The sequence below is a fragment of the Phyllostomus hastatus genome, unplaced genomic scaffold (genome assembly GCF_019186645.2).
Source record: "Phyllostomus hastatus isolate PE091 unplaced genomic scaffold, TTU_PhHast_1.1 phas_scaffold_345, whole genome shotgun sequence".
In the NCBI taxonomy this organism is placed as follows: Eukaryota; Metazoa; Chordata; class Mammalia; order Chiroptera; family Phyllostomidae; genus Phyllostomus; species Phyllostomus hastatus.
In genome coordinates this window covers 32,113,186-32,136,424 of record NW_025334024.1, presented here as the reverse complement: position 1 = coordinate 32,136,424, position 23,239 = coordinate 32,113,186, and the positions used below count along the sequence as shown (strand labels likewise).

The following is a 23,239-nucleotide window of genomic DNA, read 5'->3' as shown; positions in this document are numbered from 1 at the left end:
CCAGCTCCCTGGCCCCGTGGGAGGGCGGCACTCTGGCACCCCAGCGACTTTATCCGTGCCAACCCGAGACCCCTTCGGCCACAGCGTCAGGTGGTCATAGGAACAGCCAAGTGCAACGGGAGAATAAGGGCCCATCGGGCCCAGCCTGGGCTCCCTCGGCAGCGCACCACGTGCAGGTTCCTGGAGGTGTCTCCCCGGCTGGGGGGAGCCCAGGGCTCTGGAGTTCTCTGAGACTCTGAGCGCCTCGGTGATGTGGTGATTTCACCCCATTTTAAGGAGACGTGGGAAAAAGGCTGTCGCCTGGGGTCCTCTGGGTGTCAGTCTTCAAACGAAAAGGAGTTTGACAAAGACAGACTGTGTTCAGAGGCTCCATATTCGGGCGCTGGGAAACTTTCAGCTCTCCCGGCTCATGCAGCGAAAACGACAGTGTCGGCACCTCGGCGATGGGCGCGCGGGGCGTGTGCGGCGCGTGCTGGGTAGATGGTGCAAAGCAGCTGCGGCTCAGGTGACTCTCCTGCCCAATCTCTCACACTCACACACACTCACACTCACACACACACACACACACACACACACTCACACACGGTTGTCGGCAGACAGGAGGGAGACACTCGCTGTGAGGTCTGCCTTAGAGCGCTGGCGGTTTCAGGAACGTGCCCCCGCCCCCACCACAGAGCCAGGTGTGTGTCCCGTGGGGCACGGTCCTGCCCCCGCCCCGTGAGCTCGCTCCTGACGAGCCCACGCGGCGTCAGACTCCGCGGGAAGGACGACCTCCACCGGCAACGCCTTTGGTGGAGGGCACGACACTAGCGAAGGCCGGCCAGCCCTGCCCTCCGGGGTGTCCGGAGCACCTTGGGCCGGGCACCCCTGCCGCAGGGCAGTGAGTGAACACAGAAGGCGGCAGTTGCCCTGATCGGAAGCTGGTTGGGTGAGAGCAAAAGGCACCTTCCCTTCAGACCCGGGTTCCCGTGGCGAAACCAAACACAGGCAGAAGAAGCAGCACCTCCCTGCCTTCGAAGGGCCTCAAACCCCCTGACCACGTGGTTTTAGGGTCTCACTTGATGAGCAGGCACCTTGTTCAGGGCCTCGTGGCAGCCCACACCTGCTGACCCAGTGGCCCTGGCGGTCACCTGTGTAAGGGTGTAATACCAGGTATGATCTGGCATTGATCATACAAGTTCTTTTAAATATTTTTAAATATTTTATTTATTTATTTTTAGAGGGGGGGAGGGAGGGAGAAAGGAGAGGGAGAGAAACATCAGTGTGTGGTTGCCTCTCACATGGCCCCCACTGGGGACCCGGCCCACAACCCAAGCATGTGCCTTGATGGGGAATCGAACCAGCGACCCTTCAGCTCGAAGCCATGCTCAGTCCACTGAGCACACTAGTCAGAGCCGATCATTTCAGTTTTCAAACATTAGGTTTCACTTATCTCCTGGCATCTGAAGTTTTGCCCCTCCAGCCGTGACCAAAGTGAGGAAGCAGAAGCGCCAGTCACCTCTCCAGACACCCCTAGAAATGTATCTTTTCCTCCCAGGTCACTTACCACGTATCCCTCCCCAAAAAAGTACCACACGAGACCTAGAAATGGCCCTGAAAGGTGAGGAGTAAGTCCAACAAGGTCTCCAGAGGGTGGTCGTGGCAGAGAAGGGGACTCCAACTCTGTAGCCTGGACGCCACTGGAGGAGACACCCGGGTGGGCTGCCTCTGACCACTGGGGGCTCCCGGGTCCGGGCTGGTTGGTGGGAGCCCTGGGGACAGGGACAAGTTCCACCCATTAGTCACCAGTCAAGTCAGGACAATTATTTCCTTCCCTCGGCCAGGCCCCAAGCAGCGCCCACACTTTCTATTCGTCAGGCTGAGGGCTCTGCCGTGAGATGCTCACCCTCGTGGACAGTCGGTCGTCTGGGCTGCACCGAAAGGGGAGCACAGCGCAGGCGCCTGGTGGGGGCGGGGGTTGTCCGTGCTGAAAGTGGCAGTAGGGTTAAAACATCTCGCCATTTGCCTCAGGATTGTGATCGGAATCGGAGGTATGCTGGTTCCTCCATAGTCTGAACTTGCCACTTGGGTTTTAGGAATAAGCCGTGTCCTTCCGGCCATTACAAAAGGCCTGGTAGAATTGGTCGCGGTCAATCATTAACTCGGCTTGGAAAGCCGTGGACCAAGGTCATTTCTCCCTGCACCTGCTCCTGAAGACATGTTCTTTGTGCTCCACTCCCAGCACAGGAGGAAGCCCCAGGGGCGGATGTCACCCCTCATGTTAGGGCCGTGCTCGGGGACAGAATAGGGGCATCTAGTGCACAGAGTGTGGGGGCCGCTTCATCGAGGCGCACGTCAGCTCCCAGGTGCTAGTCCTGGGCTGCAGGCCGTCCGGCCCACGCACTTGCTGAGCACCGGACGCGGGTGTGTCAGGCCGGTTGGACAGACCAACCGGCACCCTCCCCCACCCTGCTCTTAGGGGAACAGAGCACCGAGCACCTTCCCTACAGGCGGGTGAGGGTCCCAACAGGTGCTGGTGTGGAAGGGACCCCACTGGTTGTTTCTCCCGTTCTCTGGGGGGTTTGGAGGGAGCTGCGACGGGTCCTCACCTTGGCAATGCAATGGGGGCGGCAAGCAGTTCCTGGCTGCCCTTGGCCAGGGGTGGAAACGGTCCAGGGACCAGACCTCTGAGCTTCTTTGCGGACATGGGAGGGAGAGGACCCTAACTGCAGGCTCCTGGAGGCGGAGGGGGTAAGTTCCAGCTGGGTCCCCAGGAGCACCAAACTTGCATAATTCCAGGGGTGGGGTGGGCAGGTGCAGGGCTCCAGGACTGGGGGTGGGGGGAGTGCAGGGAGGACACCGTGTTCATTGAGACAAAGGTCACAGTGAGTCACGTACGTGAGTGATTGGGTGCAAGGTCAAAGACAGCTTGAGATGAGAGGCCGTGGATCCCGCTGGCTGCAGGCAGTCTGCCCGGCTGTGGCGGCGGCAGTGCCAGGCTCTGGTCCCCTCACTGGTTCCACTTTGGAGGGAAAAACAGGTCGGCTTCCCCCAGGGGACCCGTGCGCAGCAAGCAGCCAGGCTCCTGGTGCCAGGACGCAGAGGCCCCTGAATGCCTCCTTTGTCTGGCTCCTTGCAGGCAGGCCGGGCTCGGGGGTCCAGAGGAAAAGCTGAAACGTGAGAGGCCAGGGTTTTGTGCTTTAGGTTTATTTTGGGAGAACGATAAAGGCTGTGAATCCCAAGGGTGCTCCCAGAGCCAGGCCATGCCCGAGGGAGCTCCCAGGGCATGCTCAGCCCAGAGCAGCTCCCAGGGAAGGGCCCCGGGACGCCGCTCACTGCAGGCAGGCCTCTAGGCTGGCGGGGAAGGTGAGGCAGGACTGGGCTTCCAGAGCTCAGCGCTGGGCTCCGGGGCCCCAGGGCCACCAGAGGAAACCCCGGATGTGGGCTGTCCTGTGTGGGGCAGGCCCGGAAGAGGGGGGCTTAGGGGAGTTAGCTGCTCGCCCTGGAGTCCCTGATCGGGAGTCCAGGAAACGCTGGAGGACCCGTTGGCGTCCCATCGAAGACACTGGAGGTCGTTTACAAAGTCTGAGTGTGTTTTTTCTGTTTTCAGCAGGGAGAGCGGGGTGGGGCACTTCCCAGGTGCGTTGCTTACCCACCAGCTATAAGGACCGCTCCCAGTCCCCCCCCCCCCAGCCTGCAGTGAAGCCAGTTCACAGCACAGCTGACGCCTCTTGTAAAGTTGTAGAAATAACAACCAATCCACGTTGGCTGATTTGACGAGGTTGGAGGTTCGCACACTGGCCCCAGGCAGTCCCTGTCACGTGGTGCACTCACTGCAAAGTCACTCGTCCCCTTGTTGCACAGAGCGGGCACCCCGTCCACCCTGTCCTGTGCTCTGCTCCTCACTCCTCAGCTGGTGGGGTCTTGGCATCAGCGTGAGTCTGTGCAGCTTCTGTGTCCTGCTGGTGGCCACGTCGACGCAGCCCCCGAGGACAGGGTCTTGTTGGCTCAGTGGCTGCTGTCCCGAGCACCTTGGGCCCTGGGGGAGAAGCGTGGATGTCGGCCCTCTGCAGGTGGGCAGCATGGATTCTAAGACACAGACTCGCTGGGTCCAACGGCCCTGTGTACAGGCTGTGCCCATCCACTCGATCCCAGCGCTCCTTGATGCTTTTTTTAACTTCCTCTTTGTTCTCAGTTTGGGTAACCCCTGTTTTGCTCAGCCCACGATGAAGGCTTTCTTCACCTCTGCCGCCGTACTCTTGTGTCTCATGCTTCTCCTCTGTCTGTCTGGGGCCTTTTCTACTGGAGACGTCAGCATATTAACCATGGCCGTTCCACCATCTGGGACACACCTGGGGCTGGTCCTGTCACTTGCCTTGTCTTTTAAGAGTGCGTTGATTTGGCCCTGACCAGGTAACTCAGTTCTTTGGAGCATCGTCCTGATACAGCAAGGCTGTAGACTCAGGGGTTTGATCCTGCCCCCACCCCCCCGGTGGTAGGGGACCCTGAGCTCCAGCCTGTTTCCCCAAAATAGGGTCACCCAGCATAGGGTCACCTGGGCACATCACGGTGACATGTTTGGTGATTCTCACCGCTGGGCACCCTCGCTTCCTCTTCCTTGGGAGCAGCACAGTAGGGATTGTGGTGATGGACCGTGACAGCAAGCTCTGGGAGGGGTGAGTGTGTGAGCCCGGGGTGTGGCTCCTGGAACCCACTGCCCCCCCTGGCCGGCCCACTGGCAGCTCCATCTGGAATTTGACACATTCAGGTTCTGGCCCTGGTCTTCCCCAGCTTCCGTCTCTGCAGCCCCTTCCCGGCAGGTCCCTCAGGGCTGACACCACCCTTCCACTGGCTCAGGCTCAGAAACCCTGGGTTCTCTCTCACCTGGCTGGTCAACCTTCAACGTACGAACAGACCACTAGGCTATGTCTCTCCCCGTGCATGACACCCCTCTGGGCTGAGCTTCCCGCCCCCACCCCTGTCTTTTCCCTGATAATCACCAGAGTCCATCTGACTGGCCTCCAGGCCCTGACCCTGCCTCCTGGAGTCTCTTCCCAACACGCTGCATAATGCGGGCAGCACACTCCAGGGGCCCAGCTCCCTGGACACCGGAGCCGAGGTCTTCACAATGCCTACAAGGTCCACATGGACGCCCGCCTTTCCTCCTGCCCCCCGTCTTAATAACCAGACCTTCTTTACTTTTCTCAGTGCACTAACCACACTGTTATAACTCACTGTCCATTTCCTCCCACTAGGCAGTGAGCCCTGACACCATCTGCAGGGACTTGGGCAGCTTTTCTCGCTGGTGCGTCCCCAGGGCCCGGACAGTGGTGGCCCCATGCTCTTCAACTCTCCCAGAGAGTCCACTGCCTCCAATGACACTATTTGGTGGCTCAAGTCAGCGGAAATTTGTTTTCTTGTACTTCTGGAGACCAGAGTCTGAAATCAAGTTTCCAGTGGTGTGTGTAAGGCAGGACCGCGCTTCCTGCAGAGGCTCCGGCGGGAGGGACGCACCTGCCCCTTGCACACTGTGGGGCTCCAGGTATCCTGGGCTGGCGCCGTATCACACCAGCCTTCCCTCCCGTGTCACCTTCTTTTCGCCTCTGATGACTCTTGTCATTCACTGGATCAGGGCCCACCCAGATCATCCAGGGTGTGATCGCATCTCAAGACTCCGGGTCCGAACTTGATTTCATCTGCAAAGCCCCTGTTTGCAGGTGAAGTCGCCGCAGAGGTCTGGGTTAGGATGCGGACGCGCCTTTCTGCGGCCACCACTCAGCCCTGCGGCGGGTGGGGCAGAGCCGCCGCACCTCCGTGGGCACCGAGGCCACTCACTGAGCTGTGGCAGTCACACCGCACTCAGTGCAAAGGAAGAGAAAGGGGGAAGAGACAGGAAGGCCGGTTATAAAGCGTTTCCTTGATGGGGCAACACAATCATTTCTCTCATCAGAACTTGACCCGTAAGTCCTCCGACACACGTGTTTTTAATATTCTGGAATCAGGACTTCATGAGGGGGTCTGCCCCCTGGGACCCACGACCTTGGCCGTGAAAACAGGGTTGGGCTGGGACACAGCACTTCTCAACCTGCACGTCTGTATGCTCACTAGTAAAGGTCCCGTGTGGCCAAAACATTAGAGAGTGGCCCTGGCTGGTGTGGCTCAGTGGGTTGAGTGCCAGCCTGCAAACCAAAAGGTCGCCAGTTGGATTGCCAGTCAGGGCACAGGCCTGGGTTGCGGGCCAGGTCCCCATTCAGGGGCACACGAGAGGCACCCACACATCAGTGTTTTCCCCCTCTCTTTCTCCCTCCCTTCCCCTCTCTCTTAAATAAATAAAGTTGTAAAAAATTAAAGAGCAAATATTAATGTGTGTGTGGTCTTGACCCAGCAATCCCATGACTTGTGATTCATCCTAAGGCAATAAAGACAAGTCTGCAGTCTCAAAGCTGGCACGTTTTAGAGGAGTCTGGATTCCCAAGGGGAGCGGGAGGGGTGACTCACGCTCAGCAACAGGCTGGTTCCACCGCGGGAGCATCTCAGGGGGCGGGGGGGCTCCGTGAGGCAATTAAAAAGGCTTCAGGAGAATGGGATTGCTCCATTTCCAGAGATTCCCATGAATCATTGTAGATGAAAAACACGATTTTAATGCGGCAGTTTAAAAAATTGCCAAGGAGAAAGCCTGAAAATATGCACAGTAAACTATCAATGGAAGTTGTTTGTGGGTGTGATTTTGGGCCGATCAGTGCTTCTCTGCACCTTTAATTTTAGTCGTCATTCAGCATGTGTTCCTACTTCGGTGATGGGGGAGAAAGTCCTTCCCATGCTGGGAACAAAGGTCTCACGCCTCCCTCCTGTGCTGAAGTGAGTCAGGGTGGTCTTGTCATGGTGGGGGGGCAGCTTTTGTGCTCGGAAGGGCCCCACCTTCCTGACTCGGTGGGAGGGGGGCACTTTTGGTAACCAGGCCAGGCTCTCTCCTCACACAGGCCTGAGGCAGTATTCGGTGTTTTAATTTTTTTCTATTGATTTTTTAAAAACTTTTTTGGAGCAAGAGAGATAGAAACATCGATTTGTTGTTCCAATGTTATTTTTGCATCATTGGTTGATGCTTGTCTGTGCCCTGACCTGGGATTGAACCTGCAACCTTGCCATGTCCGGACGATGCTCTAACCACCTGAGCCATGCGGCCAGGACAGTCTTTGGTGTTTTGATTGTTTCTGCTGCTGAATCAGCTCCCTTCCTTATTCTGGGTCTTTCTGACTAAATTCTCTCTGAAATGTGAAACCATTCCTTGGCTACCTGCCACTGTGGTCCCACCTCCCGGCAGCAACTGACTCTGCTTTCTCTGAGAGCTCAAAGTCCAGCTGGGCCTCCTTGTCCCTCTCAAGACAGTGGCTGTGATGGCACAGAAAGGGGGAGAGAAGGACGACTCTCCTCTCCCGCCTCACCCCTGACTCGACCCAGCTTTGCTGGGGGGCCCTTCAAGCCATTCCCGAGCTCGCTGCCCCCTCCCACGGGCAGCCTCCCAGCATCTGTCTGCACAGCAGGGGACGGGGGCATCAGGACTTTCGTGTCCCTGCTCCTCCGTTGGCAGCTGCCATTGATGGGCGACTCTGCTGGGAAGAGCAGAGGGCAGTGGGGTTAAGTGAATTGTGTGCATGTGTGTGCACGTGCCCACACACGCTGAGCTTCGTGGTGTGGCTTCGTGGCTTTGTCTCATTGAGATTCGTGGCGGTCACCACACAAGGACGGCAGCACAGAGTCCCCGCTCCTGCCCGCGCCACTCCCTGCCACGTCCCACGCCTGCCACCTCTGTTTCACAGGCTGCTGCAGGAATGGGGCAGCCCCAGCATTCCTCAGAGGCCCTTCTGGGGAGGGGTTCTGGGGGCACAGGAGTTTGCTGATGCCAGACGGTGGGCTGTCCAGACGTTGCCCTTGGGGGAGGAGCGTTTAGGTGGAAGGGGGCGTCCCCTCACTGTCGTGTCGCCTCGGTGGCTCTCAGCCAGCCCTGGGTCCCAGATGAAACACTAAAGGTCACTCTTGACTGGGGACCCAGTGCTCTAGACTTTCACGCACAAGTCCCCGGGAAACCTGCCGTCATTTGTCAGGCTGGTTTTACAACTGGAGACACCGAGGCTGGAAGGTTTTCTTTGTCGTGTTTTCCTCCTGAGCAGTCTGGGGGCTTGCGGGAGAGGGTCTCCGGCATTCTGCCCTCCTCCAACTCTAGCGGCCTCACTTCCTGAGGAGGCGGTCACCCCGCAGCACCAAGCACCTTTGGCTGCCTCTTCCTGCAATGCAGCCTCTAAGGGTAGAAACTCCAAATGCTGGTGTTCTCACAGCAGACCAAACGTGGGCACTGGCGCCATGCACGGGCCTGCCCGCCCAGCTGCGGGGGTGTGGTCCCCAGCGTGCGTGGAGCCGGCGGAGGAGCGGGGCGGCTGGTGGGTGGCTCTCGGGTCTGTGCCTCTGGGTGTCTGAGTACAGCAATCCTCCGAGCTGGACGGGTGCTGGCGGGTTTTATGAAGCTCTTTTATAACTCCACTGGGCTGGGGAGATTTGTGTCTACGCTCTGGAATTTGGCAAGCTTCAGGAGAACGCAAGTCTGATTTGATTGCTAATTAAAGTAATTAAAGTAATCAGGGCTCGGTCCCAGTCGGCAGCTTGAAGAAGTGAAGAGAGAAAAGCTTTTCTCGGAGTGACTCACGGCCCAGTGGAAACAGTGTTCTCTAAAACTTAATAGTCTCCCCCCTCAAATAACCTGAAAGGCGCTGAAAACAGGCCGCTCTGGGCGAGGTTCTCCGCCGGAGGCACGGCCCACCGACAGCCAGAGTGGGAGCGGGGAGGGCAGAGCTGATGGACAGGACCCCTCACGGGGCGGGCCCTCGGGGCTGCCTGGAGAGCTGCTGCCTGTCTGTTCGCTGTGGTTTCCTGGTCACCGCAGAGCGTGCGAGGTGCTGAGGGGATCCTCATGTGGGCTTCAGGGGTTCTGACTCGTGTCCACGCCCTGCCCCTGGCCCTGTGTTTCTCAGCCACAAACCACAGCGTGGTTGTGCTGGGTGCAGCCTGTGCTGTACGTTGTGCTGGGTCGGCACAGCCCGGGGGTGGGCGAATGGTCCAGAGGGGCAGAGAAGGGGCACATGTGCCAGGCACAGGATAACCATTGAGGAGGGAAGACCCTGAGTGCTCAGAGCCGCTGGGGGAGGGGGTGCATGGGGGGGGTGCATGGGGAGTAATGGCCTCTTCTGCCCCCGGGGCTTTGAAGAGCATCCCCGAGGCTTTTATGGATTTTCGAGTTATGAAAGGCTTTTAGTCACTTTCCAACTGCAGGGTATGGGAGTCAGAGTCTGTACGAGACTCCCCCTTATCCCTAGTATTTCCTGGCACCTCAGACAATGCCAAGGAAAAATTCTTTCTGTTCTTTCCTGGTTCTTGCCCATTTCCATGTACAGGGTGTCATGAAATAAGGGCCATCTTGTGCAGGGCAGAAGGGTCAGGAAGAGATGAGGGGTGGAATCGGTAGAGGCCAGAGGAATACCTGGATGCTGAGACTGAGTGGACAGGTGATTTGACTCTTTCGACCCTGTGAGATAGTGGAGATACATGTTGGTCTCCGCCTCACCCCCACCCTCCAGGACAGGGCAGACATCGGGGGCTGGAATCGGAGTTGATGACAGATCATGCCCACGTGAAGAAGCCTCCATAAAATCCCAGACTTACGGGGCTGCGGGGAGCTCCCGGATCGGAAAACACATCCATCCCAGCTCTATGGAGACAAAGGCTCCAGTGCGCCGGACCCTCCCAGACCTCAGCCTGTATCCTTGGCACATTCTTTAAAAAATTAGTAAATGTTTCCTTGAATTCTGTGCGCTGCTCTAGCACATTAAGTGAACCCGAGGAGGGGGTTCAGAGACTCCCCAATTTGTTGCCAAATTGGGAAGAGGTTGCAGATAATCCTGGGGCCTATAACTTAGTATTGGTACTGAAGTGGGGGCCGTCTGGGGGAGGGATCTGTCTCCACAAAGATGGCGGCAGAACTGAGCTGAACTGCAGGACACCCAGCTGGTGTCAGCACTGCTTGTCATGGGTAAAACCGCCACATATTTGGTGACCAGAAGGGTCAGACGTGGTGTCCTGTGTGAAAATTAGAAGGAAGCACAGGAGACAGACTCATGTAGGTGGGAAGAACAGGTGCTTCTCCTACTCAGGAAACGGGATTGTGCTTCTAATTCGCCCCTCAGAAGGGCCAGGGGACTCAGGACGCCTTCCACACGGCCCCCACCGGCTTGTCCTCTCATGCATGTGTAAAAGTGGTACATGGTACAACCTGTTAAAAGAGCTCTTTCTGTTTGCAGTGATGAGGAAGCCTGTGTCCTTACCTGACAGGCTTCCTGCAGCTTATCCTCAGCCCCAGGGCCTGGGGGGCCAGGCAGTCTGCCCCTTGCCCAGCGGTTGGTTGGTCGGTGAAGCCCCATGGCCCTCAGTCTGCTGCTGCTCCCCAGCCCCAGGCGGGGTGTAAGCTGGGCTTGGTGGCCTCAGCTCTTCTAATGATGAGCTGCCCTCACTTTGCCTTTTAAGAAAATGTCTGGAATACTTTGATGGTCCCAAGAGGAGATACAGAAGAGGCTCAGGAGAGCAAAGTTTATTGCATTCGTGAGTCTTAGGGCCTCAGAGGGCAGTGCCAGGGTGGCCAGGAGGTGGGGGACAGGAATGAGGGGAAGGCTACGGTCATTGACTTTGGTGGGGTTTCCACGGGAAAGGCAAGGCTGGGCAGGGGCCACTGCCAGGACCCGCTCCTTCCAGGATGTCTGGCACCAGGCCCAGTGGTGACTGAGCAAGCGCACTGCCACCTCGTCGGTCTGGGGCCCAAATGGAGCAGGTCTGGCTCCAGACCCCTGGGTCGGCAGATCACACGCATGCTCCCCAGTCCTTTGCTGTCGCTAAGAATTGGCTAGCCCGGTACAGGCAGTCTCCCCCACCCTCCAGCTGAAGCTTTTTAAGATGTAAAACCATAATACAACATCCAGAAAATGAAACATAAGCATATACAAATATTAAATACAAACTGCATTTGTAGAGTTGGGATACTACACAATCAGAAACACGGGTGAGCTCCAGCTCCGCACACGTACACGGGAAGGACACCCGCCACTGAAGCCTTCGGCCGGGCTCCCCGCCGGGAGAGGGCCTCTCACCGGGCAGCTCTGCGCCCTGTGTTTGCGGCTGGAGGCCGGCACTGTGCTATCATCATTCGGGAGTCAGAACCATGTGGTCACCGAAACGTCAAGTCAAGGGACATTAAGCGTCTAGTTCCTTCGTGTCACTGGCCGCCTCACGAGCTACTGTCTCGGGCGGAGGGGACACAGACCGGGTCTGTCCTTGCAGGTTGTACCGGGCAGCGCCCGCGGGCTGATTTCCCCGTTCACACTTATGGTCTGAAGGACGTTGCCCACGGTTTTTGGCGACTTTCTAGATTTGGGTTTGGCCGGTTGCTTCTTCAGGATCAGCTGCGCGTCACTGTCGGCAGGAATAATGCGTGATGCCTGCCGCAGTTTTCTTGCAGGTGATGCTGTTTTGAATCCGCCCCGCTAACCAACTCCAAGGCCAGCTCCACCCCGCCCAGGTGGCTGTTCTTTCCCTCCCTCCTGCCACCACCAAGATGGCTGCTGTACTGGGTCTCGCCCCGGCGGGGGTGTGGTCGGGCAGCGGCCAGCCAATGGCACGGCAGCGCGGACCTCCAGCCAATGGCACGGCAGCGCGGACCTCCAGCCAATGGGAAGGCAGCGCGGGCCTCCAGCCAATGGGAAGGCAGCGCGGGCCGGACGCGGGGAGCAGCCACAGAGTGCAGTGCTCACAGCATGTCTGGCTCCAGCGCGCGGGACAGAGCCGTAGACCCCGGGCCCCTGGGCCGCAGGAGGACGTGGGCCGAGCTGCTGGGTACGTGGGTGCGAGGGCCCGCACTGGGCCCCTCCCCGGGCCCCTTCCCGTCCGAGCCTCCCGAGCCGGGGAGGCCAGGGTCCTCCCCCGCTCTGGCTGCTTTGAGCCCGCTCGGGTTCCGACCCCTGACCCTGCACCCCGAACTGTGGCCCCTCCCCGGGTCGCCCTGTGTCAGACGTGGGGTTGGGAAAGGCAGCCCTGCGAAGGGGTGCGGTCTCCCGCACGGCCCGGGAGCGCGGGTGGCAGCGGCCTGTGGCCTTGGTTCCACGTCTGGCCGTGGCCCTCGGTGGGCGTCGGCTGCTCAGTCTCGTGGGCCGGGGATCAGGCTCCGGCGGGGGGCGGTGTCGCCGGGGCCCGCTGCTGGGTCCCTCCCTGACTGGTGCTCCCTTCGTCCGACCCGGCCCCCAGTGGGCAGGGCCAGGAGGCAGAAACCCGGCGCTGAGCGGGGACAGCAGATCCGGGCGGCCGCCGTGCAGCTCCTGAGGCGCCACCTGAATCTGGACCAGCTTCTGCTGGAGGTAAGGGGCCCGGCCCGTGCGGCGGACGGCTGCGTCCCTGCGGGGCCGGAGGGTGGGGGGCTCCCGCTCCGTGATGACGGGTGAGGAGCCATCGGGGTGAGCTCACCCTCTGGAGGTGGAGCTGCCTCGCGCTGCCTGGTCCCTGCCGCTTCCAGGTGGGAGGCCCGCTGCCCGCGAAGCTGCGCCCCAGCGCCTGGCCAGACCTGGGATCGGACCGCGGAGACCCCCGCACCCTGATCGGTGAGTCACAGCCCCAGGCCCCGCTCCTGTCGTCCAATCTGGTCTTTGACGCCGAAGTGATTACAGAAAAACAGGAATTTACAAACGGAGGCTACTGTAGTTCTCAACTTACTGTGCTTCTTTGAAAAAGTTAGTAAAACTTAAAAACTTTTTTAACTGGTTTTTTTGAGAGACATCAATTTGTTGTTCTATCTATTTATGCATTAACTGGTTGACTCTTGTATGTGCCCGGACCCGGGATTGAACCCGCAATCGAACCCGCAATTGAACCTGGATGCTGCTCTAGCCACCTGAGCGCCGGCCAGGGTGATGAAGTTCCCCATCAGAATGCAGCTGCCAGCCCTGTCTGTGTCCTGCCAAGCACACGTGTGCGTGTGCAGCTGTGGGCTGCAGGCACTCTGATAGCTGCTTCTGTCCCAGATGGTCTTCCGGGCATCAGTTCCTTCCCCCGAAGGTTGCGGTCTGTGGGGCTGCAGTGGGAACGAAGGCATTGGAGACTGCAGGCCTTCTGTTTCCGGTGTTGCAGTGTGTCTCCGTGCTTTGTGTTGTCTTTAGGCTCCGCTTTGCGGGACCAGGCCTCGAGGCTGGGGGTTCCAGTGGCAGTCCTGGCGAGCCAGACGGTGGCCTCCGGCATCGTGCAGGTCTGCAGGGCGCACGCTGAGCCCTCCCGCCGGGTGCTGCTGGACCTGGAGCAGAGAGTAAGGCTGCACGACGCTGAGACCATGCTGTTCTTCTGAGCCGTTGGGGAGAGTGGGACATTTCTTTAACATTGTTCCAGATGGTTGCCCATTTTTACAAAAGACTTCTCTTTTCAGAAGAAACTGTCTTCCTTGTTGGAGATCACTGGGCACCTGTTGGAGCACGGCATGTTCTCGCGTCTCTCCTTCTGTCAAGAACTGTGGAAAGCACAGGTAAGCCTGAGGGTGCAACTCCGACTCCGGGGCTCTTCCAGTCAGGGTCCTGTTGTCTGGGGGGAGCCACCAGGACCCCCGCGTTTCTTTGAGAAGAAAGCCTTCCCACCAAGCACCCCAGCAGCCCCTGAGTGGGGACGTGCTGGACAGGTGCCCGTGGGCAGGAAGGAAGCACGTGGCACCGCGTGTGCATGTGCACAGGGTGCAGCAGGAGTGGGGGCTGTCCACCTGGCTGGGGCTGGAGGGACACGAGTGGCGGAGGAGCTCAGTCCCTTGGGGCAGGAGCCACTGGAGCAGGGTGACCGAGGGGACCGTGTGTGTCCATGCTGGGAGAGGACAGGAGACGGGGCCTGGTCACAAAGGGCTGTGCCGTGTCAAAGAGGGAACTGTGTCCTGGATGCTGTGAGGAGCCTTGCAGGAGCCCAAAAAGACACTAGCGTGTTCCTTTGTGATTTGGAGTCTTGTGTTGGCCGTGGTGGAGGAAGGTCTGGAAGTGGTGGAAGCCAGCAACTGGGCAGGTACTATCGGAGCCTGCAGGACATGTGGTGGGGTCCGGCGGGAGGAGGGACAGCTGGCTGCGGGTGTGTCCGCAGGCTTCGTGAGGTTAAAACCTTAGCGGATGAGGCACATTTCAGGCCCTGCTCTTACTGCACTTGGTTTTCTTTTTTTCTTTTTTTAAAATTTATTTTTAGAGAGAGTGGAAGGGAAGGAGAAAGAGAGGGAGAGAAACATCAATGTGTGGTTGCCTCTCTCACACCCCTTACTAGGGACCTGTGTCCTGGGTGGGAATTGAACCTGTGACCCTTTGGTTCGCAGGCCCGCGCTCAATCCATTGAGCCATACCAGCCAGGGCCCTGCTCTTGGGTTTTCAACAGAGTTTGGTGATGAAGACCATAGGCTGAGCGTTCTGTAGGGAATGCGTCCTGAAGGACTCAATACTGCCACTCTCTCCAGGATTCTTTGCTGCTGGAAGCTGTGTGGTGTCTCCACAAACAGAACGTCGTGACTCTGCAAGAGCTGCTGGAAAGGTAGTGATGATAGGACGTTTCCCTGTGTTACATGACTTAGAGTTCATGATCTTGTCCTGTGGGACTTACATATCAAAGCCAAAATCGCCTGGAGAAGCTATCACAGCCGATCTTTGAACAATGTGGGGTTTTTTCCCCTCCAGTAAGTGCAGTTGGCCTTCTGTATCCATCGGTTTTGCATCTGTGGGTTCTACCGAGAGGCTCAGAAACAGTCTTCGGTCTGCAGCTGGGAACCTGCGGGTGCAGAGAGCTGGCCACAGGCGTTCTGTGCCGGTTTCCATGCGGACTTGAGCACTGGTGGCGAGTGCTGGAACCAGTCACCCACAGACACTGAGGGACGATGACTGCGTTACATTTTGGGGGAGTCAAAGGTTGTCTAAGGGTCTACTGTATTTTATTACTTAAAGAGAATGTTTTTTGTAACTGAAGTCTTATGCACACACTTGGCGATGGGGTTTTTTTTTTTTTTGGTAAGATGTATCATGTGATAATGTGTTTTTAAAAACTAAAAAGGTGTTCAGGTAAATGTGGTTTATAGAAAGTGTGTAAGGACGTCTGCCCCTCGCAGAATCCCACTGAGGCTGAGAAAGGGGGTTTTACAAGAGAAGCACAGCCTGTGAAGATGGGAGGGTGTGGGAGAAGCTGTACTAGCAAGAGGTGGGTCGCAGGAGGCAGGTGACTGAGCAAACAAACGGGAGACGGCTTGTGCTGAGCCAGCAGCGTGGAAAGAAGGGAGCCAATCCGGTTCATTCTTTCTCCCTAAAAGTCTCAGGGACTGACGGCCCCAGGTGCCTGTGGATGTGAGGTTGCAGGAGAGAGACTCGTGCGCTGAAAGCAGGTGCCAGAAGCACTTGGACCTCGGATGGGCCCTTCTTTTCTTTAGGCAGTGGCGGCTGCTCCTCCTCTGCGGGCGGAGCAGGAGGCTGGGGTCTGCGTGCTTGTTCTCTGGTCCGGAGAAACGGCCTCCTGCTTGGGGGATTGTCTGGCAGCTGAGGATGCTGCATTGAAACCACCAGTGACATGACACGTGGGCCACGTCCAGATTTTAAGTTGGATCTTTACACCAAAAACGTTCTGATGAGTCGAAGAAGGAAAAAAACGTATGGAAGCAGTAGAGGGCGTCCTAGAAGGATGTTTTTGTAACCTGGAAGTGGGGGAGGCCTGAATATTCCAATTAAAAGTGGACAAAGGATTTCAGCCAGTTCCCCAGAGGAGGTGGACAGATGGCCAGGCACAGAAAGGGGCTCAGTGCTCGTGGTCCTTGGGAGGTTCGGCTGAGAGTGGCTGACCCCTGGGTGGCGGGCTCTGGCCTGGGGCTGCTGCTGTTCCGTCTGATCACGCTGTAACCGAGCGTCCTGCCCCCTGCAGCGGCATACTGTTCCCAACAGGTAAACTCCTTGAACACGGTCGTGTTTCACGTTAGTGAAAGACACGTCAGCATCCCTGACGGCTTCCCACGCGTGAGCTCTGACTTCCTGTGCAGGAAGCTCAGGTGGTTGCTCGAGCGTCCTCCACAGCCTGAGCCTCCTGGTGAAATGAGGGGGAGCAAGCGGCCGGTGGCTGTGCAGCAGTGGGACCTGGTGTGCTGTGTGCTTGTCCCCAGCCACGAGGACACGCGGGCAGTGGTGGCGTGGCTCTTCAGGAACCTGCGCTGTCTGTGTGAGCAGTCAGAAGACTCCGGTCTGCACTCTGACATCACCGGGGCCATGCTCTCAGGTAAGTTCCTCACAGAGGCGGTTCGTGGGTGCAGCTCCCGAGGCCACCCATGCTGTGAGGCTAGCTGTCTGCTGGGAGGACCATGGGGAGCAGGACAGGCCCCACGCCACGGCGTGGCAATCTCGCATGCAGTCATCTGGGGCCACGCCTATCGCAGTGTGTTTGCATTCAGCTTGAATTGCGTGGAAACTGTGGCGAGTCCCCTTGCTGCCCGTTGTGGCAGGGGCCCCGTAGCTGAATCACCACGTGCTGAACCAGGAGGCAGGAGCCCCCACGGGCGTGGCAGCAAGTGGGCCTGGGGCCGTGCTGACTGAGCACGACTCACCCACAGAGGACGGTTGGGAAACAGAGCAGGTGGGAGCCCCTGTCACTTACAGGGTGACTGGGGACGGAGTGAGTGAGCACTTCGCTTCTGTGGTTTCCAGATTTTGTGCAGATGTTGGTTTTGAGAGGATTTCAGAAAAATTCGGGTCCAGGAAGAAACTCGGAGGCTGAGCGGGTGCCCCAGGTAGGAGGGAAGGCGAAGGGAAGCGGCACGGGGCTGCTGAGCGAGCCCCACCCCCACCCGCCATGCCCGTCCTTGCCGTCCCTGGCCTAGCGACTGGCCTTGCTGGGACCATGAGATGCCCCCGCAGTGTTCCTTCCTAGTCCAGCAGGTGTGGGGGGGGGCAGGCTGTGACCTCCCCCCACGTCCCCCGGGCCTGTGCTTACAGAAAGGGAAGGACGCTCCTCACTGGGTACAGTCAGGACCCTCTGTGCGGATGGCATCCGGGCAATCGGGGCATGTGGGGGGCGGGGCCGGGGCCAGCGGGATGCGGCCAGGGCCTGAGCAGTCTCGGGGCGTCAGATGGACACTTCCAGAAGGTCCGCTTTTCACTCCCTGGTTCCTTGTGGGGGTAATACGCAGACTGGGAAATCTTAGCAGTGCACCTCTGTAAAAAGTCCCTTCTGTGTGCGGCTCTCGCGTGGTGCCGCGGCGTGACTGAGCGAGGGGAACCCGTCTGTCTGCAGATCGCTGCGGCTGTGCTGCGGAGGATGCTGCTCTGTGAGTGTACTGCCCGGCCCCGACGGGGGCTTCCTCCTCTCCCCACCCGTCCATCTCCAGTGTTCCGCCTGTTTGCAGGTGTCCCTGTAGAGTCCTAGTACCGGAAACCCCCTCCTGTGGGTGTAATTTGGCATCAACTTACCCCCCTTTTTCTCCTGGCTCAATTCCTCAGAGCTGTGAATGGCTGATTGTGGTTAATGGTGAACTTGGGGACATTTTATTGTCTGCATATCGTGACTGGTTTTAAAGGTGTCACTGAGCGATTCACTTCAAAGCCTCAAGGCCTTGTGCCGTCTGGGGTTTGAGTGGCCCGGGAGGTCTGTACCTTGGAAGTGAGGGGCTGCCACCCAAGACGCCCGCCTTGTGCGGAAGCCCTCCGTCGGGGTGGTCCTGGCGGGCCGGGACGGTGTGCTGACGCCTGTGCTCTGCCCCCACGGCCGGCGGCAGTCGCACTGGGAGCCTTGGCTGACGGCGTGCAGGAGGAGTCCTCAGCGCACAAGGCCGCGCGCTGCTGGTACGTTTCTGGGAAGCCTGGGGGGTTCCCGCTGGAGTAGAGGTCCTGGGTGTTTTGGGCACCCCAAAGTACTGACAGGGGCTCCTGAGCATGTGGGCACTGCCATCACGTCTGCGTCAGGAGAGGTGATGGCACTGGAGCACTGGAACTCGGGTCACAGTGCCCCTCTTCCCACCCTGCCCTCCCAGGCCCTCGAGGGTTTCCTGCAGCACACAGCGGGCTGTCGCCTGCGTCTGCTCCAGGGCCCCCGCTGAGACCCCGAGTGGCCCCAGCTCGGCCACACTGGCTGTGTCTCTCCGTGGCTCTGGAGCTGCATGTGGACACTCTGGGTTGGGACTGGGGATTGACTCTGTCCTAGGAAACCTGAGAGTTTCCCAGCATCTCCCTGCTCTTTATTGCTTTGGTTTTCCTCCAATACTGTATAGTCCTCAGGTGTGCTGTATCATTCACTCCTTCTTATTGCTTATGTTTTATTCTCACCTGAGGATATTTTCTCTTTCAGAAAGAGAGGAAGTGGGGGAGAAACATTAACATGAGAGAAAACCATCGGCCAGTTGCCCTCTTGTACACGCCCTGACCAGGGATAGAACCCGCAACCCGGGTGTGCACCCTGACCCGGGACGACGCTCCAACCAGCTGAGCCACCCCAGCCAAACCTGGTCCCGTACTTTGTGTAAACAGTGGAAACACTGCTTTGTTCTCTAAATTTTACACATTTTTGTGACATGCCTAGATAGCACAAACTCATGTCCTAGGTGTCAGATAATGATCATCAGTCTGTTTTTAAAACTTAAAATTAGTCGCCAATACTTGCACTGAAATCAGACACCCCCGCCAGTCGGGGTTGGCACACTGGCACCCGCCCCCCGGGGAGGAGCGGGCCCCGTGGGGCCCCGCGTTCTCCCTTCTGCCCGACACGCCTGCGCCCTCGTTGTGCGTGTGACTCTGGTGGTGCATGTACCTGCTGGGACCCTCAGTCTTCCCCCGAGAGGAATGGGCCGGGCGACCCTGGCACACGCCCAGGGTCAGCCCCGGTCACCCTCCATCCCTCCTCGCGAGTCAGCGACGTCCTGCTCCCTCCGAGGGGGGCCGCCCCTCCCTCCTGCTCCTGTCACAGGACCCGCTGGCTTTCAGAGCAGTCGCTGAGTATGAGCACCTGCGTGTGCCCGGCACTCCGCACGAGTTTGGCGTAACCCTGCTGTCTGACCCCATCTCACAGAAGGGGAAACCGAGGCCTTGCAGTGTTGGTGGCTTGCTGGGGCCTGGCCCTCTGTCAGGTTTAGGCCTCCGTCCCACCGTGGTCCTCAGGCCCAGCCCTTGCTGACCTCTGACCTCCTGCCTCTCCTTGGCTTGCCTGCTGCCTGCTTGTAGTTTTCCCTCCTGTTGAAGCTACGCTCCCCAGGATTCTGCAGCACCTCGGTCTGGCAGAGAGGGCTTCAGGGTGGCGGAAGGGGCTGCCTGGGAGCCACCGGCCTGGCAGTCGGGACCCGATGGTCCTGGCCAGCTTTGCTGGACACAATGCTTTGATGAGCTGTCCGCGGGTGTGGAGACATTGGGACCCCGGTGGACATCTCCCTTCTGCTCCGTCTGCAGGTTCAGCGGGTTCAGTGGAAACACGCTTCGCAGTGTAATTTCGACAGATTCTCCCAGGAGGTTTTTCAGACACACGCTGACTCAGATACTCACTCACCAGCCTGTGCTGAAAGGTGGGGACCAACGCAGCCCCCCTCAATGGGAACTTGGGCCCCATGGTAATGCTCTCGGACACTTACCCAGCTTTTTGATGATTGCGAGCTGACGTTTTTGTCTGTTCCTCCTCCCGGTGAAGTCTCCGATGCAGTTCGCATGCAGAGGGAGTGGAGCTTTGCGAGGACCCACCCTCTGCTCACCGGCCTGTACCGCAGGGTGAGTCGAGGGGCGGGGAGAGGCCGTCTTCGCTCTCCGGCAGAGCTCTGTGGCTGCAGTCCTCGCAGAGGGAGGCCCGTGCTCTCCGCACAGCTGCCAGCCAGTGCTGACCGCCGCGGGGAGGGAGACTCGGGCGTGTCCTGCCCCTGCCCCTGCCCCACAGGGGTTTGCTCGGACAGCCCAGGTGCTTTTTTTCCAGCTCTTCGTGCTCCTGAGTCCGGAGGAGCTGGTGGGCCACTTGCAGGACGTTCTGGAGACGCACGAGGTGAACTGGCAGCACGTGCTGTCCTGCGTGTCCACGGTGGTGGTCTGCCTCCCCGGAGCACAGCCGCTGGTGACTGGTGCGTGCTGGCGGGCGTCCTCGGGGTGTGGGGGTGAGTGGGTGTATGTGCGCATGCGCACAAGTGACAGGCTGTCGTGATTGGCCAAACCCAGCAGTTGGGGTGAGCCTGTGGGCGGAGCCAGTGTCCATCTCAGTGAGGGCGGAAGTCCTCCCCTGCCCGGAAGTGCCCTGCGTCCAGTGCCATGGGCTCTGCCGCTGCTCGTCGGCCTCAGGGAGTGGCTGTCTGGCTGCTCCGAGCAGTTCCCCGGCCCTGGAAGTCGGCGTGGGGCCTGCCGGCCGTAAGGGGGCGCCTGCTCCCCGGTGGACCGTTCGCCTCTTATTTTCCCCGTTGTTCCTGCCCAGACTGGGCGGCCCGTCTGCTGGCCCGCGCGTTCGAGAGCTTCGACCTGGACAGCATGGTCACCGTGTTCCTGGTCGTGCGCCAGGCTGCGCTGGAGGGCCCCGCCGTGTTCCCGCCCTACGCAGACTGGTTCCAGGTGCGTGGCCTTCGCTGACCTGCTGGCGCTCCCAGGGGTCGTCGGCGCGTCCCCGACTCGCTGTTGCGAGAGCGGGTGTGTTCTGGGGGTCAGCGCTGAGGGGTGTGGGGGGGGGTTGACGGCAGTGTCCTCGGGCCGCCGAGGGACTTTTCTGTGTCGGCGTGTCGTCCTCTGCCGAGAGCCCTGCCCAGGCGCTCCGGTCACCGCCAGGTGTCCCGGGCCTCAGGTTTGGTCAGTTCTCGAGACAGACGGCACAGGCGGGAGAGGAGGGCTGCAGTGCTGCGTCCAGGGCTGCTCTTTGGTCCTGTGGTCCCTTTTGCCCCTTTTTCACCCATCCTCCCTGAGCTAGAGCTCACAGACACTGCAGCGGACCCCTTCAGCGCACGGATGTGCAGCGCTCGAAGGTCTGTCTTTGTTTTCCAAGAATGCCCATAAGCAGGCCAACGTGACGGCAGATTTAAGCCCCTGGGTTTGGCAACGTAGTTCTGAGCTCATCACGAGGCGTACGTGGCTGCAGTTTTTCTAGTAGTGAAGAAAACGGCCTTTTCCCTGGAGCGGCACTACCTGCTGCTCTTACCCCAGTCTGGGGGGCGGGGGGCGGTCCTTCACACGAAACCCTCCGCGCACTGCGGGCCCGCTGGGGGGCGCTTCCTGCCTGTCCCACCTTCGGTGTGTCCTCGAGGCTCTCTCTCCACTGAGTGGGCACTGCCACGACTCGGGAACCCCTCTGGGTGACAGAGTCCTGCTGTCTGACGGCTCCTGCGTCCACCCCGTCGGAGTGTCCAGAAGAAGCACGTGCCCTTCGGAGGGGAGCGGCAGCAGGATCTCAGTGGGGGACGGGCCGTGACAGGGCCTGGCTGCAGGACCCACAGGGTCTGGGAGGCGGCAGTGTGCTGCGGGCTTGCGCGTGCCAGGCCCCCTCCTCGCACTCACCCCAGCACCCTCGGTTCCTGCAAGGCCTCTGCGGTGGTCAGGCCTGCCAGGGCCCGGCGGACCGCCGCCTCCCCTGCCCTGCCCTGGCCCGCACAGGCGACTATGGAGGTTGTGCGCGTTGCTGTGGAGGAGTGCGGCTTCTCTGTAGGGGGTGGGACTTCCTGGGAGAGGCCTTGTTGGGCCGTTGGTGAGCTGAGTCTCTGAGGGTCCCCGGACACTGCAGGCACTGTGCTCACTGCCTCCGTGGCCAAGGCTTCTCCATGATGTTCCGAAAGGGCACCGACTGAGTGGCCCTGTGGCTTCTCGTCCTAGTGGCGGTTTTCCGCTGTCGAGGCGCCGCACCCACAGGTGTCTGTGCGGACAGCCCGGCGCCCTCGGCCCCGCCTCACGCCCGTCTCCCTCCAGGCCTCCTTCGGGGGCTCGCGGGGCCTCCACTGCGGCAGCAAGAAGGCGCTGGTCTTCCTCTTCAAGTTCCTGTCCGACCTCGTGCCCTTCGAGGCCCCCCGGTACCTGCAGGTGAGAAGCTGGCCGCCGCCACGCCCTCCTCAGCCCAAGGGTGCTGCTCCTGAGCTGGTGCCCATGGGACGGTGCAAACCCAGCAGCCAGGGGTGTCGGTATGTGTCCAGGGACGGGGTTGGTGATGGCAGAAGGCCAGGAGGCAGCCCCTTGTCCGTCCTTGGGCGGCGGCCATGCAGGCCGGTGTCTCGGTCCTTCCATGCAGCAGCTCCGAGAGCTGACACAGGAGGAGAACGTGTCACATCCCGTCTTTGGTTTTCAAGAATGACATATTTTTTATTGAAGAAGAAGCATCTGGAAGGATGTACCCCACACTGCTAGTGACCATTACTTCTGGGTGTGGGGAACTATTTTTTGTTTATGTTAATCTTACAGTTAAAATATATTTATTTCTGTAAGTCTTATTTAATTAGATAACTTTGCCCAGTATTTGCTTTGGGGGGTAGGGCATCTGGAAATGGATTCTCGCCCTTTTTTAAGTCAGAAATTGACGTCACGTTCTAAAGAGTACAGGTGAGGTCGTAGGGTGCAGGTGGGGTCGTAGGCAAAGGGACGGACGAGCTGTGAGCCCATCACGGGTGAAGCCCGAGTGCTGCTCACGCCTCTGGTGCCTTGGCCCACTGGCCCGAGTGCTGGCCCTGTGCCCTGGGCACCCGTGGGAGGCTCGGCCGGCCGCCCTTTCGGACGGAAAGACGCCTCGCCATCAGAGGCCTGCCCGCCAGCAGTGGCGTCAGCGCCCTCCATCTCAGGAGAGGTGGGCACAGGGATGCCCGGGGTTCTGTGGCTGAGGAGCCCATGCGACCCCACCACCCTTGCCTGCCCACCTCTGAAGGGCTCCCCCCCAGGGCATGTGGAAGCCCTCACCCAGGGCTCTGTCCATCCCTCCTCCAGCTTGCCCTCCTGGTCTTTGGCTAATTCTGACTTTTCCTGTCATCGGTGCAAGTGTCTCCCCCCACAGTCAGGAACAGTTGACAGGCTGGTGTCCTGCTGTATCGTCTGCTACAGGTGCACATCCTCCACCCGCCCCTGGTCCCCAGCAAGTACCGCTCCCTCCTCACAGACTACATCTCGCTGGCCAAGACGCGGCTGGCTGACCTGAAGGCGAGTCCCGGCCTCCCCTCCTCCCCCTCCGACCTTCCCTGCAGTTGCCCACGCCCATCTGGTCCTCACGCTGCCACTCACGTCTC

General features: G+C 59.5%; 1 protein-coding gene across 1 annotated transcript in view; it reads left to right on the top strand.

The window, feature by feature from the left end:
- Nucleotides 1-11,801: 11,801 nt before the first annotated feature.
- Nucleotides 11,802-23,239, top strand: part of FANCA (FA complementation group A) — a 33,708-nt gene continuing 22,270 nt past the window's right edge. Inside the window, exons 1-16 of the mRNA XM_045818575.1 lie at nt 11,802-11,907; nt 12,316-12,425; nt 12,581-12,665; nt 13,221-13,363; nt 13,481-13,576; nt 14,531-14,604; nt 16,208-16,320; nt 16,746-16,828; nt 17,332-17,365; nt 17,813-17,879; nt 19,473-19,585; nt 19,708-19,784; nt 19,984-20,125; nt 20,470-20,603; nt 21,942-22,052; nt 23,058-23,153. Of these exons, the coding sequence (XP_045674531.1) occupies nt 11,829-11,907; nt 12,316-12,425; nt 12,581-12,665; nt 13,221-13,363; nt 13,481-13,576; nt 14,531-14,604; nt 16,208-16,320; nt 16,746-16,828; nt 17,332-17,365; nt 17,813-17,879; nt 19,473-19,585; nt 19,708-19,784; nt 19,984-20,125; nt 20,470-20,603; nt 21,942-22,052; nt 23,058-23,153 (1,557 nt within the window). The 5' untranslated portion in view covers nt 11,802-11,828. The remainder of the gene's footprint in view (nt 11,908-12,315; nt 12,426-12,580; nt 12,666-13,220; nt 13,364-13,480; nt 13,577-14,530; nt 14,605-16,207; nt 16,321-16,745; nt 16,829-17,331; nt 17,366-17,812; nt 17,880-19,472; nt 19,586-19,707; nt 19,785-19,983; nt 20,126-20,469; nt 20,604-21,941; nt 22,053-23,057; nt 23,154-23,239) is intronic.